At 37.9% G+C, this 18,892-nt stretch overlaps 2 protein-coding genes across 4 annotated transcripts; both read right to left on the bottom strand.

The window, feature by feature from the left end:
• Positions 1–1,532: 1,532 nt before the first annotated feature.
• Positions 1,533–12,598, bottom strand: cd164 (CD164 molecule, sialomucin). 3 transcript variants are annotated; one of them, XM_037685500.1, is made up of 6 exons: positions 12,371–12,598; positions 11,542–11,619; positions 5,029–5,100; positions 4,636–4,722; positions 2,393–2,437; positions 1,533–2,309 (listed from the first exon to the last, which is right to left on the bottom strand). In XM_037685500.1, exons 1-6 carry the CDS (start codon positions 12,438–12,440, stop codon positions 2,155–2,157), a joined length of 507 nt encoding a protein of 168 aa, XP_037541428.1. In that variant the 5' UTR covers positions 12,441–12,598; the 3' UTR covers positions 1,533–2,154. The 3 variants fall into 3 exon arrangements, with proteins under 3 accessions (XP_037541428.1, XP_037541429.1, XP_037541431.1); XM_037685501.1 differs by lacking the exon at positions 2,393–2,437; XM_037685503.1 differs by lacking the exon at positions 4,636–4,722.
• A 3,161-nt stretch (positions 12,599–15,759) lies between these two features.
• On the bottom strand, positions 15,760–18,702 carry ppil6 (peptidylprolyl isomerase (cyclophilin)-like 6). Its single transcript, XM_037685499.1, has 8 exons — positions 18,582–18,702; positions 18,420–18,515; positions 17,016–17,204; positions 16,813–16,875; positions 16,520–16,667; positions 16,186–16,245; positions 15,974–16,109; positions 15,760–15,871 (listed from the first exon to the last, which is right to left on the bottom strand). The coding sequence occupies exons 1-8, from the start codon at positions 18,657–18,659 to the stop codon at positions 15,760–15,762; spliced, it is 882 nt and encodes a 293-aa protein (XP_037541427.1). The 5' UTR covers positions 18,660–18,702.
• Positions 18,703–18,892: the final 190 nt, after the last annotated feature.

Genomic DNA, 18,892 nt, shown 5'->3' with positions numbered 1-18,892 from the left:
TTGTGTCTTTGGGCTGCAAGTTAGAAGGCGTGTAAAACTAAGCAGCATAAAGCATGCAATCCCAAAAATCAGGCGAGCAAAAAGCATAATTTGCATTCAATAAACTCTTAAATCTTTGTTGTAATCTATTAATATTAAAGACTATTTATACAGGCTTTTTTTTTTCTTTTTTTTGAGCTGAACCATGAAAAACACTTACAAAAGATAAAGTTACAAAACAAAGCTCGTCAGTGCAACGCTCATATTCCATGCCAAAACTGAGGACTTTGGCCTAACGCACACTGCTTAAAGGCATTCTTTCAATTAGCATAAGGGCTAATCACAAATAACAAGTGGTTTGAGTGTATATTTAAATCCTTAAGAGCATATGCAATGAGAGTGAGGAAAAACAATTACATTTTCCAAGCATTCAGCATGCAATAACAGAAGGGGGGGGATAAAACATCTGACATGGCGGCGCTACAAACAAAACGCTCTGCTTTACATTTCACTTTTTCTTCAGCAGAAATCTGAAAATGAACTCAACTAGAAAAATGGCTATATACAAGATGAAAAAACAAAACCAGTTAGCAGCGAGCTAATCAAACGACTGAACACGAGCTTGAACACAGCCACCGTTTTGGATTTACGCACTTCGTTTACGGCACAAAGCAGATTAGAGGTGCATCGTTTGATGACACCAACACTCAAAACAGTTCAACATTTTCCAACTAAACACTCTCAAATACTTAGATTTACTTTAATTAAGCCCAATATTTTTGCCATTTCTTAACCAAAAAGAAAAAAAAGTTTCCCGCACCGACAAAACTTTTTGCCAAATTACCGTCTAATGCAACGGTTTTAAACAGCCGAACTAAAACATGAGCAGTAACGTGGGAGAAAAGTCAGTGATGGTATGAGACGCTGCAAGAACCAGAGATGGCATTTAAATAATTTATTCTGCAGTTGCCAGTGGGATGATCGATTCATCTGAGTTTTTGTACCTGCAGACTGAACGGTAACGACCAACTGTACGCTTCAACGATAAAAGGTTCTCAACTCCAGCTGGGAACAGTACAGCTGTCTGCAGTATTGGCACCGCAATACTGGTTCTCTAACCAAAAAAATAAAAATAAAGACTTGGAGCTGAAGCCTAGGAGGTTTAGAAATCTTTCTTTTACTCGCCGACACTCATACCGGACATTAAAGGCACTTTACTGTCCACATCAAGAAAGGTGCATGCCATTTTGTTTTAAGTCACTTCATCCTCTATTCCACACAATTAACCAATCACTCGTTTTTTAAATATCCTACAATAACTGGCTCGAGTTACTCAGAAGGGAAGGGGCCAGCTCCACATTGGCAACCCAGACGATTTAACGATCGGGAATAACAGCTGAGAGATTTGTGGTTCTGAAATGAACTCGACACGTGATTTATTGCATCGGGCAGCTATACTTGAAGGTTGGCGTTTTTAATGTTTCAGGAAAACCCATAGCTCTCCTCAACGACAGAGGAGACACTCAACAAATGGGACTTATTTCAATCTGGCATCAGATGATTAAATGTTGCTTTTATTCCCTTGTAAGTAACCCTGCTCCTTCTTTTCCATCACCTTTGATCAGTTATACACAAAACAGTTGTGTGGAGGAGAGAAAACAGATTAAACAGACTAAAAGCAGTTTTGAACCATCAGTTGTCACATTTAAGAATAGCTCAAACAGTGTTTCCCATCAGGATTTTGTATGTGAATGTAAAAATGTAAAGAGTCAACAGGAAATCAACTCTGTATATGTGAGTAATTCTCTTGCCGTCACGTGGCGCAATTAACTGAAGGTATGAGCAGAGGGGCTGTAAATAACAAGCCCACTCGATTCGCTGGAAAATGCTTGTTGCAGACTGAGGGCATGACGGAGGTGGGGGTTGCTAACAAATTACGTAATCCATACGCTCAAGACCTAAATGCCTACCAGAGGAAATCTGTAAAATTGGAAGTCAATAAATTTTACACAGGAATAGCAGGTCTAAAACACTGTGGCACAAAATGAAAGAAGTCGGGAGAAACCTGCCTGGAAACACTGCCTGAGTCTACCATCATGAGCGGGGTCGTTTTCTCTACAAGGGTGTAGTTGTAGAGGAAAGCTTGGACGATGTGGATCCTAATGTGCAGCCACTTCAAAGGGTGTGGTAATTGCGGTCCTTGGATTTGCAGAATTTGTAGAGGAAAAAGATAACAGCCTGTAGGCCCAAGACCAGCACTATTCCACCGATGAAGCTCGCAGCATCAAACGTTGAGTTCTTGTGAGGCGGGACTGTGGTGGTATTTGGCACTAGAAAGCATTAAAAGAATAGCAGATATTTTTGTATATTTGGGTTAAAAGGATAGTTTACTGTCTATCAGAACTGGACTTACTCAAAGTGGAGGATGTGTTGCTGGGAATCGGTGTGACTGTGGAAACTGTTGAATCATTTGAAACAGGGTCACATTAAAGGAAAACACGAACTAAACGGTTACATCTGTTGAGTTGACAGTATAAACATTAGAGATGTACATCAAATATTCCTGGGCCTAGAGTTTAGTTTCACACTCAGCAGCATACAGATTCACCCACAACCAAGAAACCAGCAGGGCCTCAGCGTGATAAGGTACTTTGTGGAGGAGTCTGAAGGTGTCAAGCACATGATTCACACTAACTTTTCTTTTGAGAGTTTATTCTGGCTTTGGCCATTTTTTTTTCTTAAGTGTAAACTTAGTGTTTAACCATGTTAAAATCCAGCAGCATTGGTTGTAAATGTTGAATTTCCCTAATGAGTCAGTGCTACTAAAGGCAGAAGTTCTGTTCTGACCACTTGCCTGTGTGTTTTGTGATCCCGCCATGAACCTAAGACTGCAAAGAGAGGTGGATCTATAGCAGGGATGTTCCAACTAAAATGCTCAGGGGGCCACAGTTACTGAAAGCCAAGAGCTCAGGGGCCGGACATCCTGCAGTTAGTCATTAATTAAGTTTAAAATCTAGTTTTATATAAAAATGAACCCATTGGTGGGCCGAACTGTGCTCACCAGTGGGCCACCAGTTGAATAGCTCTGATCTATAGCCATGACCAAAAGACTAAACAGCGCTCAGCGACAAATGACTGAAGTTGTTTTAAAAAAAGCCATTTTTAGATACCAGTACTTGTAAATGTTTCCAATGTTGTCATTTCACTCTGACAATGAACTGTTGTTATTATAATTTGTGATTTCCTTGTTTGTTATTCACTACTATATTTTATAGTTTTGTCTAACTGAACCATTTCCCTTCCCATGACCCTACAAGGACCTGTTGGTGCTTGCCAGGCCAGCACTGTAAATAAGAATTTGTTCTTAGTGTTTATGCCTGGTTATATAAAGGTGAAATGAAAATGAAAAGTCCTTCAAACCAAAGAAGGCACTTTGGGTCAGGAAGATGACCGTGAGCGTTTGTCATTCCTCTCGTGATTACAGGGTTGTGTTGTAATGCAGCATTCTGAGGGAGAACATCTGGTGCAAACCACTCGACTGCTGCCAATGCACAAAACTGCACCAAGCAATGTTGGTACAGTTACAACTGAGGCTCACCTCTCATCTTACTCCACAGAAGTGGCCTGTTAACTAAAGTAGAAGGACTGCTGTCATGCCGCAATGAGTACAACTAAATCTCATTACTTAGAGCGAAGTCAGTATCTCACTGGGCTGTGACTGTTGGTGACTTGCAAACATCATTCGCAATAGGGATGCACGATATTATCGGAAAGGTATTGTATCGGCCGATATTAGCGATAAAGTTAAATATCGGATGTTGGCCATTCCATTAAAATAACTCACCGATATAAAAAGGTGAAATTATATATATATATATATATATATATATATATATATATATAGGTATCAGCCAATTAAGTTTTAACATATTGGCATATCGAAAATCGGTCAAAAATCCAATATCGTGCATCTCTAATTCGCAAGGTTTCCAAATGTCTCAATGTTTGTCCGCAGTCTTGTTTGAATTTGACATTTTAACATGTTCAAAGGATCTGTGCAAAACATTTTGTTGTAAAATAGAGTGATTATGTGCCCCATCTATAAGACTTGACGTGTATTTTCACACCTGCAACTAAAAAAGAAAAAAATGTAAGGGAAAGTAGTGAAATGAGATTAGATCTTTATACGTGGACATGGTCAGAATGTGACTTCCACATGGCGTTCTGAGCATGACTCTTAAAAAGTGGACAACATGGAAGTATAGTACTGTGCAAAGATTTCAAACCATGCCCAGTATCTTTATACTTTTTTTCCAAGAAGCCAGATTTGGAAGTAAATCTTAAAAGGAAATGCATAGCCAATGTAAAAAAAAAAAAAAAAAGAAAAAGAAAGCTTTTAGTTGTTCAGAAAGACTAAAATATTGATCAAGATAATTTAAGATGTTACAAAAGTCTAGCTCACTGTAGGCAAAACAAAGACTTTTGCATTGGTGGTGGCCATATAATTTTTTCCAAATATGCTTCAAGTGGCTGCTACCAATACATAACTCTGAAATGCTGAAAATGAAAAAGTACTACAATTTGAAGAGATTACTACCAACCACAGCACACCTGACACTGCAGACTACATGAGGCTGAGGTTTTTAGGCAAGTTACCTGAGGCGTTGGTGTGAGAGGTGGTGGAGGAAACGGAGGCATGAGACGTTGTTGAAGGAGCAGAAGTTGGAGTCTGGGTTGAATTAGCTGAACAGAAGAACCAACACCAAAACACAATGTTCAAAAGGAAGCAAGCCCAAAAAAAAAAAACCCACACCCAAAAAACAAAAGGTTTAGACAGATGAAAAGACAACTGCTCAAAACCATTTACACCTTAATAAGAGAACAGGTCGACCCACAAAGAATCAGCAGAGGATTGGTACTCTCCTCTTAGCAAAATACATTTTTATAACAAAATTAAGTCTGCTGATTCTGTCAGGGTCTAAAAGAGCACGTTAATGAAGTATGTTAAACTCTGCTTTTGATTTTACGCCTGCGGTGTCATATACTTACCGGCACTTGAGCAGTTAGCAACGGTGCAGTTTTTGTCCAAAGAAACCGTCTTGTTGAGACAAAGAGATGATGCTGAAACAGATGAAAACAGTAAGAATAAAACATTTTTGTTTTATATGCATATTAAAATAGACAGGAAGTCACCACATGCAATCTCATTAAAAGCACCATTTTACAAAGAAGCCAAGTAACATTGATCTCTAAAAGATAATCCTCTAAAGCAACGACTCGTTTGATACGCATTATGTTCATATAGACCAGAACACAACTGCACCTGATGATCTCATCAAACCCCAATTAGATACAAATATTTGGGCAACATGATGTAAAAGCAGGGGGAACAGCTTTTTCCTGAAGTCCCCCACAGGAAGGTCAGTACTGTTGCTCACATAGACCCACATCCTGCAGTTAGATGGTATCCTGCCTGCCCCCCCACTGTACCAGAGTAGTTCTGTTAAAACTGGATATCCTATAAGTAAAAGCTGGAATAATTTATTTTAGCCAAAACACACAGAATAGTGCTCTCTAAATACTATGAACTGGTGAAAAAGTACTGGAATTATTTTCAAGTATGGAGGGGAATCAACAAAAACAAAGAATCCAGTAACATCCAGTCACAAATACAAAGCAACTAATGTGCAAAGTTCAACATTAAAAAAAAAAAAGTCGTACACCTTTTTGTGTTGTTGCTAGTTTTAAAATTGGCTCATGTTTAAATTGTATTTTTGCTTTTTTTGTGTGTGTTGACTCTGTAGAGCACTTTGGTGTTTTGAAGTGCTTCAGATATAAATTAGGATTGGCTTGGATTGTGATTGACCCCATGGGTGCAGTTGACGCCGACTCACACTGATTAGGATTACTCATCATAAATCAAACTGTCTAATCTGAGGGCAGAGAGCTAAAGTATTGTTACGACTCAAATATGTGATACAATTATTGTTTGAACCAGTAGTTACAAATACCACCTTAGAAACACTAAACCCTCCTCAAGTGACAGCACTACGACAATCTAAGTGAACATCTAACCTAAAAAAAAAACTTTTATTTTTTATCCTAAACTTAACTCTTTAATAAACCCAGCTGGCTAAACTACACAGATGGAAGTCTGATCAACATTGGTTGGTCCAACCTGAGGGTGTTTGAAAACCTGATGAGCCCAAGGTCCACCACTAAGGAGGTCTTCCAAAAATACTTTTTGATTGTTAATATTAGGCCTGTCACAATAATACATTTTGCTGGGCGATTAATTGTTTCAGAAATTATTGCAATAAACAATAATATTGTTGGAAATTTGACAATAATTAGTAATTATTGTCCAATTTAAGAAGAAATGTTTAATTTGTTTTGTATGCAGTACCTTTTCGACCACCAGATGGCAATATAAGACTGAACGGAAGGATTTATAGTAAGGGAGCAAGCAGCGTGTCTAAGAAAAGTGGGAGGGAGGCCCTTTGACGTGACATGGGCTGTGTCTCTTAGGTTCTCAAAATGGTGGACGTGGTTTGAGCTCTTTAGCATAACATTTTTCACACAAAGCTTTCAATAAAAAAAAATTTTTTAAATCAGTAAACAAGTTCTCAGCTTAATTTTGCAGAGAAAAAACAACTTTTTACACAAAGGCACAGGCTTCAACCGTGAATTTTGGAGCTTCGACAAGACGAGCGCAATTTTTGAATCAGTGTAGACAGCAAGCTCCAAGTTTTATAGGAAAATTGTCACTTTTTATTTGTTACAAAAGTTCACAAAAGCAATCATCTGGCCTCAGAGTCAGCGATGAACGTCACAAATTAATTTAAAAAATCTTTTTTTTTTTTTTTTTTACACAAACGAACTTGAACTTGTGAATTTTTTTCAGTACGAAAGCTCGACTTACAACAAAATCAAAGTTTACAAGCTCAATGGACTAATTTAAGATCAAACAATGTACACGCATTTTAAAACAGTTTAACATTCAGAATAGAGATTATTTTGCATTATAGCATATCAATTGTAGACCAAAACTACTCCTGTCAGACATACGCTTCTATAAAAGTTTATAAAATAAAAACATTTAACATTTTCATGCTTTATTTAATTACTGTCTATAAGTCTGAACCAATAAGTTGTATATTTTAAACAGGTTTATTGATCAAGACGTAATTGTTAATGTCTAATAAACAACACTAAAAACTGTTTTAACAGAATGATCGTAAAATTGAAATAAATTAATGATATTATATTTTACCGCTGGTTTTTGTGTGTATAGTTTGTCGAGTCACAGGTAAAACATCAATCTGCACTTTATATTACAGTGTACGGTCACCTCGTCACTTATTAACCACGACAGGAGACTTTGCCCCTCCATCTGGTCTCACCTGTGCCATTTACCTAGGTCAGGAGGCAAAGGTTTTGTTTTACACTCGTTATCTTTTTTGTTTTTATTTACAAACACAATCTGCAAGAAATGGAAGGAATTTTATCCATTTGTGTCACTTTCTTGGTGCGTCATGATGATAAGATAATGGGCCATTGTGGCAGTCTGCATCTTGTGACAGGGCAGTCTTTTCTCTATTGTGCTACGCAAACCTGACTGCTGCTGGTAAAGTTTAACAAGGAGATTTTAAACAAACACAAATCTGATATGGACCAGATTCATAATCAAGAATGATGCTGCAAAAACCCACTTTTAAACCAAACGTTCCTCACAAGAACAAGTTTCAGCAGTCAAATATGCGTTAATAAACTATGCTATTTTTAGCCAATCTGTGGATCATTTTCAGACACAGTGGGTGCTCATCACACACCACAGTTCAAATAATGAGGTTAAAAGCCATAACATTATGACCACACTAATACTGAGTTGCTTTGGAATAAATAAAAAAAGCTTTAACCATCCAATATCTTTGAGATTATGCAAATTGGGGGATCTTTGTTCATTCATTCAACCTTTATTTAGACAGGTAAATCCCATTGAGCCTCGAGGACTCATTTACAAGAGAGACCTGATTTCACCAAAGAATGAAGAAAACAATGGACAATAGCGACAACAACAGACAATTTGTGAATTAGCGTTATGATTTGCTTCCTGCAGGAGCTTCCTTTTGTTGGTATTGTACAAGTTTGAGCACAGACAGAGCATCTCAGATTCATTTAGCGTAATCTTTGAGCAATTCATGATCAAGTTTTGGGAGTGGGTTGCTGTGGGCGCATAGTTTCCATTTCACAGAAGGCTGAAGACACTCTTGGTAGGTGTCAACCATCACAGGATGCAGGTTTTACCAGCAGAACAAGATGACTGGCTGGCGTTACTCCCTTTACCCGTTAGTGATTGGTTCTAATAATGCAGCTGTTAAATAAGTTTTTCTACAATGTAAACTGGCCTTAAACTCAAACTTTAACCAATTTAAAACTCATGGTTTACTTTATGAATAGGCAGCTAAAAACTGACAGCTCGCAATTATAGCGCATAGCTGCATTTAGCTTTTGTTTACCAGTCTTCTTTGGAATATGGTTGTGCAGGTCCTACGACTAAACAACCCAAACAAGAGAAAAACATTTCGTACAAGCCTTCAGAAACTGGCAAGTATGGTGGCGAGGAAGACTATTACTGGTACGTGCTTCTGACTTGTGTGAAGAGCTCACCCTTAACTGTATTTACAACAACATATGAAGACATCATCACCCTGAACACAGGAACACCATAAAGCCAGCAGTTCCTACTCTGTTGTACTATAAAATGCTCGTCAACATCCTTGCTGACTCTCATCTGATAATCCAGAGCGAGCAAACCTGATGACTCCCACCAGATGGCTTCCCATAAATTACAAATACGCCAACTTTAACACAAAGCAAGGCTGCGGTTATCGTTGAAAGCACCGTTTGTCTGTGGCCAAATAAGGTCAAAAATGACTCACTGGCTTATGTTACATTTTCCACAACTCACAAGTCTATGTTTTGTGGTTCTTGTATAAAATTAGTAGCAAGTAGCAGCTGCTATGCCGTAATTATTAGTTTGTGGAGCTCATGATTCGTGATTGTATTAGGACTGTCGCTTTGCTGCTGCTTCATTTATGTGACGCATTAGAAGTCTATTGATGCCATAAAGCAAACTGGCCACCACAGTTACCATCTGCCTGTGCAGTTTCACCTCCTTATAATGCACAAACTGATCACTGCTGCATTACACAATTTAGCAGCAACTGGACAGGAAACAAAATGAGAAATTGTCTCATAAATGAAAAATTTACAAGCGTAACCTTTCAAAAGCTAATAACTCATTATCTTTCTCCATGTGGCTCATAGCTAATAAAAGGCAAAACCTATTTGTCCCCAACATACACACATTTTGTGTAATCCAAGTAGGTTGAGCCATATGGATAAAGGCTATTTTCTCCCTCCATTAGGTCACAGGGATGCCATCTCGCAGGCAACTGTGAGAGTTTGGACTCGCTCTCACCCTTTGTCAAGATGGTGACATTATTATCACTATGCTGTACATCACCTCTGCTGTCCCGTCTCAAGTTTGCATAAAAATATATATATAAAAAAAATAAAAAAAAACACTCAAGAAGTTTTGTCATAGCACGGTTTGTTGAGCTTGGGTGTACACGTGTATGGTTTTGGAGCGCTCAAGCACAAAACTACTTGTTTACAGAAAATCCCTAAACCAAACATAAATCTGACGACAACGTTGGCTCCCACTGCGTGCGCTTACACAAAAAGCACCTCAATGGTCAGAGCTGACCTTTCCAGTTTCAGTCCAGTTCTCAAAGAGGTGATCCATTCCTGACTGAGCAAGTGAAAGTTTTACATTGTTTCCTACAGCCTGCAATCATGACGAGTTGGCACATGAGTTGCGTTTCTTTTCCTGTTGTGTAAGTTTTATGTAGATTCAAGTAAAAGAACACCCTTTCTGACCTTTATATTTAGTTTTTTTTTAATATAGATTAATGCTTAAGACCGTTTGATGTGTGTGTTCAAATCCTGAGCCTGTATAGAGCCGACAATGTCCTGTGCACAAAATGTTACAATAAAAGCAGGTCAAGCTTCTCCCTCTGGAAAAACAATGAAACCTACCCATCTAGTCTTACAGGACTGAAAGGAGGCGCATAAACGTAGTGCTTGTCCTGCTCAGCCACTCAGTAAATCACAGAGTATTGTATCATCAAAAAGCCATTTAATGTTACAGAAAGCTGGAGGCGGGAGTAGGAAGACATCCTAAATTAGTCTTTTTTCCTTTTTGAAGTGATTCAAAGCTTTTCGGTGATGGGGTTGTCAAATATGTTAGCTCCTGTTGTACAGGTGTTTCAAGCTGTTACAAGTGTTGAATCCTCTCTTGTGTAACAATTACCAAAAAGGTTTGTAATACATGTTAAACTGCCTGCCATACTGGTAAGAGTCTAATAAGATATTAATTTCCTAATCAACAAAACGGTTTAATAAACACAATCCTTTTATAATCAGCCAATTAAACTCCAAAGATAAACTTAAAATCCACTTTCCCCACCAAAAACACAAATGACACGACAGTGATAACAGCACGAAAACAAGCAGCTCCTCTCCAAACCCAAAAAAATAAATAAAACCATGGGAGGAAAAAAAAAAAGATGTGAACAGAAAGCCGTTGGTTGATCCTGGAAACAATCTGTCACGCAGTTTTATTTTGGCAAGTCCCTCTAACTGAATAATGCATACCTCCAACCACAACCAGCAGACTTCCAAATTAGGTTAAAGAAAACCACTGCAGCCTGTTTTCTAGCTGCTCCTCCACGCTGCAGAAATCAGAGATTTTTCTTTTTAATATTCAGAGCACTTGTGTTTTAAATAAATTGGTATTACCATATTCAAATTATAGTACAGCTCAGAGGTAAGGGATCTTTTTCACAAGCAGAATTGATCCACTGCCACGTTCAGAAAAATAAAAAGCTTTGATTTCTACACTAAAAGCTTTCTGTCGCCAAAAAAAGTCAAATCTATGCAGTCAGCTAATAGAAAGAGAGACAACTGTATTTACTGCACATTTTAAACTATGTTATGATTGTTCATTACTTACAGGGTTTTAATTCCTGCTTTTAAAAGACAAAAACTTTGACAAAAATTGTGGCTTTGCAATTATTTCAGTACAGGTGTGTGCCTTAAGATAAACAATGGGTTCCATCATCAGAAGTAAAAAAGGTGCAAATGTTACAAAGTAATTAAAATTACGTGTATTAGCAGGCAACATTTGGACAAATGATTTTAACGAGCATGCATAGCAAGTTCAAACCTAAAACAAAGAAAATAATCAACTGCATGATTTCATTCAGCTTTGGCTCGTTGTCCAAAATTCACTGCTTCATGTGCCTGTTCAGATCGATAAAACTGGGCAGTGATGCCTCAAGATTTCAATGTGGTTCAATGCTTCTTTACAGCGATCAAGATAACGTCTTCCGTCGCTCCCAGGAATCTTGTGTTCAATAACCTTTGCTGTCTCGAAAAATTAAAGTCACTCAAAGTCTGCTTACATTGCTGACTTCATATTCAAGAGGTACTCACCTGGTGTCAAGCAGATGACCCAGTCACACAGAGTTGCATTTTCACACGCCTCACAGGAGGTAAGAGAAGAACAACCATCTGAAAAGAATAAATCAGATTCAGTTATTGTAAATAAAAAAGGGACTTCCACATTAAGAGGGGAAAACATTACAGCCAAGAACCTAAAGTTAAATCTATACCTTCCATCTCAAACATACATGAATGAAATAACCCAAAGCTTTACAATTTTAGAAAATGTCTAAAAAAAAACATATAAATTTAGCACTAACTTACTCATTTTCTTTAGTTTCCATTATTCCTGAATTACAGTGTTGAATCCTGGCTGTGTTTTAATTTCTTTTATATTTTCATTAATTTTTATTCTGTTTATGGAGTGCTCTAACCAAACATTTGTTCTCTCTAGGATTTATTAAAATACATTTAAATTGAATTAAAACCTAAACAGGACATATTACATGAAATAATTACAATTTAGTGGAAATGCTATTACATAATCAGCTATTCCGGTAATTCAAACCACATTAACATAAATTTATTGTCATAATGTGCTCACTTTATATCAATTCATGGCAACGTTGCACAATTATATAACAGATGTTAGCAGGTTAGCAGGTAGCTAGAGTCCCTTTTTGGTTAAAAATATCAATAAAGTTCCCCCAAGATGAATTATTTTATCTAAATTTCATAAAATATGGGACACTATCAAACTAAAAGAAGAGAGGGCGGACGTCATATGAGGCCACACAGGCCGATAAAAGTCCGTCTACCCCGCCAGGAACCGGAACGCAATTAGCCGCTAGCTGAGCGGCGAGAGGTCGCAGAAACTTACCTGAGTCTGACGCGACTGCCGCGCCAATCAGCGCCAGAACCACCGCGATAAACACCGCCTTCGGGTACATGACTGCGGCCGACTTACAGCTCAGCCTTCGCGGAGAGAGAACACCGAGAGAAAGACGAACGTTTCCGCGGAGAAACTTCGAGAAAAGGACTTCGATAATTTCGCGTCGTGCGTTTACTGTCTGCTGATGTGGTCGCTGTCCGCTAGCTCGACACTTCCTACTCCGCAGGTCATGTGGCGCATGTTAAGGGAGGGGTGCAAAAAAATAAAAAAAACATCAAGCGTGCGCGAGCGCTCTCCACGTCAGAAGCAACACACGCTATGTGTGGCAATACGTTGTAGCATATAATGAAACATTACTCCATCTGACAATACGTTGTAGCATATAATGAAACATTACTCCATCTTATTTTGTTTGATGTCAAGTATTGTGAGTTATACAACATTTTTGCTACTCGCATTAAAAACAAAGACATCTAAAATAACATTCCTACCAGGAAAAATTATATGTCACTGTCTTTATGATCAATATTACTATAATAGCATCATAATAAATTCAGAGATTCAGAGAGATTTATTTGTCATTTGCATCTTATGTGGTACATGTGGTAGAACAAGATTATGTACGCAGGCTCCCAGTTACATCCAACAATAAAATGTAAAAGACAAACAGTAATAAGATCTAAGATATGAACTAAGAAAAACATCAACTAAATAATACACTAAGCACTAATAGCATAAAAACATTACGTCAAAATTCCTAATAGATTTTCAAAATATCCTTTTAAAACCAGTAATCTGCTTATTATATGTACAAAAGAGCCCTTTTCAAAATCTTTCCAAGTAGGTTTGTGGAACTACAAAATCTTAACCACCAAAAATAATGATAACAATGAATTTTACAACGGTGCACTAAGTGCATGTAGCTTTCGATTATTTTAGTATCAAAATAAGATAAATATGAATAAAGTTTTCACTAAAAATTTGTTTAAGATATAATCATTTGTTTTATTGTTGAGCTAGTAGTTTGTTAGCCTGTTCTCAGATGTGTTTATGCAACTTTCTGACACATCTATATAAATTATGTTGTACATAAAGAAAATACTGTATGGCTCATCTGTTGGAGGTTGTAAACTTAAGGCATTAAAATATAGCATTGTAGAAGCATGCAGCTAATTTCTTACAACATGGCAAATAAAATAAAAAATACTCAACAAAAAAATGTTTTCCTTTAAATTAAGGTTGTTGAATTTGGGGGGAAAAAAAGTCATAATTAAGTTGCAAACAAATTTATGCTGCAGCTTAGTGTTTTACGGTGCCTTGCGAAAGTATTTGGCCCCCTTGAACTTTTCAACCTTTTGCCACATTTCAGGCTTCAAACATAAAGATATAAAAATTTATTTTTTTGTGAAGAATCAACAACAAGTGGGACACAATCATGAAGTTGAATGAAATTTATTGGATGTGTCAAACTTTTTGAACAAATAAAAAACTGAAAAGTGGGGCGTGCAATATTATTGGGCCCCTTTACTTTCAGTGCAGCAAACTCACTCCAGAAGTTCAGTGAGGATCTATGAATGATCCAATGTTGTCCCAAATGACTGATGATGATAAATAGAATCCACCTGTGTGTAATCAAGCCTCCATATAAATGCACCTGCTCTGTGATAGTCTCAGGGTTCTGTTCAAAGTGCAGAGAGCATCATGAAGACCAAGGAACACACCAGGCAGGTCCGAGATACTGTTGTGGAGAAGTTTAAAGCCGGATTTGGATACAAAAAGATTTCCCAAGCTTTAAACATCCCAAGGAACACTGTGCAAGCAATCATAATGAAATGTAAGGAGTACCAGACCACTGCAAATCTACCAAGACCCGGCCGTCCTTCTAAACTTTCATCTGGAACAAGGAGAAGACTGATCAGAGATGCAGCCAAGAGGCCCATGATCACTCTGGATGAACTGCAGAGATCTACAGTTGAGGTGGGAGAGTCTGTCCATAGAACAACAATCAGTCGTACACTGCACAAATCTGGCCTTTATGGAAGAGTGGCAAGAAGAAAGCTATTTCTCAAAGATATCCATAAAAAGTGTTGTTTAAAGTTTGCCACAAGCACCTGGAGACACACCAAACATGTGGAAGAAGGTGCTCTGGTCACGTGAAACCAAAATCCAACTGTTTGGCCACAATGCAAAATGATATGTTTGGCGTAAAAGCAACACAGCTCATCACCCTGAACACACCATCCCCACTGTCAAACATGGTGGTGGCAGCATCATGGTTTGGGCTTGCTTTTCATCAGCAGGGACAGGTAAGATGGTCAGAATTGATGGGAAGATGGATGGGGCCAAATACAGGACCATTCTGGAAGAAAACCTGTTTGAGTCTGCAAGAGACCTGAGACTGGGACGGAGATTTATCTTCCAACAAGACAATGATCCAAAACATAAAGCCAAATCTACAATGGAATGGTTCACAAATAAACGTATCCAGGTGTTGGAATGGCCAAGTCAAAGTCCAGACCTGAATCCAATCGAGAATCTGTGGAAAGAGCTGAAGACTGCTGTTCACAAACGCTCTCCATCCAACCTCACTGAGCTCGAGCTGTTTTGCAGGAAGAATGGGCAAAAATTTCAGTCTCCATGTGCAAAACTGATAGAGACAAACCCCAAGAGACTTGCAGCTGGAACTGCAGCAAAAGGCGGCGCTACAAAGTATTAACGCAAGGGGGCCAAATAATATTGCACACCCCACTTTTCAGTTTTTTATTTGTTCAAAAAGTTTGACACATCCAATAAATTTCATTCCACTTCACGATTGTGTCCCACTTGTTGTTGATTCTTCACAAAAAATTAAAATTTTATATCTTTATGTTTGAAGCCTGAAATGTGGCAAAAGGTTGAAAAGTTCAAGGGGGCCGAATACTTCCGCAAGGCACTGTATCTCTAAGTTGATTGTTTAATTAATTTTTTCCACAAAAAGTATGAGAAAGATTCAAACAAGTTTGCATATTTTGAAAGAAAAATGTAATTATCTTGTTTAAAGGATTTTTTATTGCATCACAAAAAAATAAAACAAATAAAAACAGTTTTAAATTGCAACATAAAGTGTAGTTTTATAATATATAGAATATAAATGAACCAAAACTGTTTCTATACACAAAAACTGACAATAATTCTAGAAAAAAAAGATGAACTGCTTACTGTCAAATTCTTATGTGGCCTCTTTTGGGTCATACGCAACGTTCTGTAAATTACAACTGACAGTTTAACAATTAATGGAAACATTTTCTAGGAAACAAAAAAAAAGCATGTTAATCAGCTTGCTTATGTATCTTCAGTTTATTTACATCATCAAAACAGTCAAATAAAATAAAAAGAAACTACAGTTTTAACACTCCACAAGCCGTCACTTTACATTCATACTTTGGTCTTTCATTGCAAGTTGGGGCTTCATCTAATTTCCTCAGGATGTCGACACCTTCAATCACCTGACTAGAAACAGAAAAAAAAAGTTTTAATAGTTTAAATGTGAGGTAATGTTACAAAAAGTTAAATAAAACAAAGTGTTTTTCAAATGCAGTTAATGACACAAACCCAAAGGCAACATGTTTTTTATCCATCCATGGAGTTGGCTGCAAGGTGATGTAGAATTGGGATCCATTGCTGTGGGGGCCTTTATTGGCCATTCCTAACATTCCCCGCTTAGAATGAGACACAGCAAAGTTTTCATCTGAAAGGTGAATAAAGAGTGAGTGAATTAGATAACACACACCTACAGGTATGTCTTTGTCAAACTGTGACTGCACCTTCAAAAGTTGGTCCATAGATAGACTCGCCACCGTTCCCTTTACTCCCTGGAGAAATGTCTGCAAAGTAAAGAGACACTAATGCATCTGAACAAAGAGGTTTTAAATACTTTAAAGCTCTAAATTACTGTGAAACATAATCTCTTGTTTACTGTTTATGAAATACAGAATAAAATGGATGTTCATTTATTGAAATACAACTATGCCCTCAAATTTGTCAAGTAAATTATTGCTTTAAAAGGCATTTATATGACTGAAGAAAGTAATCTGTCAAAATGTATTTCTGTTATAGATTTTTAATGGATTTTGAATGATAAGAGATGACCGAAATTACCTCCACCTTGCACCCAACCATTTGGCACAATTCGGTGAAACAGAGATCCTTTGTAGTGGAGCGGCAGTCCGCTCTCTGACAGTCCTTCGTCTCCTGTGCACAAAGCCTCAAAGTTCTTTGAAGTCTTCGGACACACATCTGAGAACAGCTGAGGAGGGGAACAACGGAATCACATTCAACTATGCAGTGATAATTTATATTTAATTTTGAATCAGGTTAGATTTTAAAGGATGCTCTGAAAAGTAAAAGCATAGAAACATCAAGGTAGAATATCGGTATACAGATTCCTTCACCTCAAACCATAACCGCCCCACTGCTTCTCCAGCTACATCTATGTCCATGAAGACAAACTGGTGCTAAAATGAAAAATATAACAGTATTATTTTCAAGAGTGAGAACATGCCAGTTTCTGTGGAGTTGTGTTCATGTTGAATACCCAGTTTACAGTTAATGAAAGTAAAACTAGATCAATTTTATCATTGATGTGCTGACTTGCCCCTGTTTTCTTGAGGTGTTTGGTGTAATAGTCCTCAGTGAGAGCTGTGTAAAAAGTCTGCGGGTGAGTGAGAGTGAAACGCCACTGATTCTCAGCCCAGCTGGCAAGATGCTTTTCATTCCCAAGGAGACGGCCGTTCAGAAAGCACATCAGGCTGCTGGAGTACTGCCACACTTCACCACGCAGCTCCTGAAATCACAAGTTTGAGACGATGATCGTGCTGTGATTCAGCATTTTAGAAAAACCCGAACGTCAAACCGCCGCAGTATTTCTTGCTGTGTAGGCGTGACGTGCAACAGCTCACATTTTTATTTATAACAGCAACATTGTTTTCTTCTCAGAGGATACAATCTGAAATGTAAAATGTGGAGCTGTATGAATTTACAAAACATTTTTTGCACTGTTTATCCTAATAGGTTTGAGACATTGGGCTTTGCAGAACAAAACAAATCAACCAGTAACTAATATGTGATCAAATCAAAGCAGTTTAATTCAATTCAATTCAAAAATACTTTATTAATTCCAGAGGGAAATTATTTGTTGTTGTAACTCATTATCCTCATTTCATTAAGAGATGTTACAGATACTGATGGCTGTAGACTGGAAGGATATCTTGTAAAGGTCCATCCCACAGTGGCTCCTAAGAAACTGGCAGCAGATGCCGTCCGATCCATCCACCCAGACTCAACTGACCTCTCAGTTCCCCCGGGATGTATGATTGCCCGAATGCCGAGCAGAACTCCTCCCAGCGTGATGGCCACTCCTCCCAGCAGTCTGCCAAGCTCCTCATTGCTGCAGACAGCCAACTGTAGGTGCTGAGGGACGATCCTGTTCTTCCGCTGTAATGAGTCGTGCTTCCTGCTAGTTCCAGGATCTCAGTGGTCAGGCACTCGAGCACAGCTGGCAGGTAGATGAGAATGCGTCCACAGAACATCCTTTTCAACTCATTTGGGATTTGGGGCTGTAGTTGAGATATTATTTGAGCTTTTGAGATGTTAATCAGCTGCTGTTGTCGAAAACTGCCTCGTTGCCATGGTTACGCATCATAACAAATGTCCAAAACTACAAAAGTTTCAGTAAAAATCCTTCCAGCTGCACAGCATCTGATACCAGAGGAAACAATCATCAAAAAAAAATGTGATTTACATCCAGAAAAAGAGGAATTAACATTTCCAAAAGCAAAATCTCAGAATGAATGTGACAGAGCTGCTCCAACATGCAGCCACCTTGAGCGGCGCAATTCTAGAACAAGTGCTTTTTTCAATTCTAGAACAAGTGCTTTTTTAAAGTGCTTTTTTATTTTAAATAACTAAAATTTTATAACACCAGCATGTAAAATGTTTTGACACAGTAACCCAAGTGTTAATGATTCAGTAATAAAAAGAAAAAAGCACAATAACCTACCCTTTTCTTGTTGCACAGATATGTTTGCCAGTCAAGTTCAAAAAGGGGCAGAATTTCTGGTTCCATAAATTCCTTGGGAAAGTTTTGTTGCAGTCCCTGCAAAGACAGCTGCAGTGAGGGGAAAATTAAAATAAATCATGTGATGAAATAGTGCATTTTTACCTCGGCAATACATTTAGAAACATGAAAATTTGGGTCTTTAATGAAGCCAACAACTTCGAGTTGCGTTTTTGAGCCCATGGTTGAGAAGAATCCTTCTCTATGTACACAAACAGCTCGTATCCATAGCAACGAATTTGTGACAGGCGCTTGAATATGACGTAGGTTCATGAACCGTTGGGCTTCGATCAGTTTTGTCATGGCTTGGCTTCTTTTGCGACTTTGCTCTTTTGAAATTATATTAACCGACCAAGTGTGTGCAAAAAGCTTAACAACCAAGAATTATTTGTTGTCTACATGAAATTTTATGTATT

The sequence above is a fragment of the Nematolebias whitei genome, chromosome 12 (genome assembly GCF_014905685.2).
Source record: "Nematolebias whitei isolate Nwh7 chromosome 12, NemWhi1, whole genome shotgun sequence".
Classification (NCBI taxonomy): Eukaryota; Metazoa; Chordata; class Actinopteri; order Cyprinodontiformes; family Rivulidae; genus Nematolebias; species Nematolebias whitei.
This window is presented reverse-complemented; position numbering and strand designations above follow the sequence as displayed.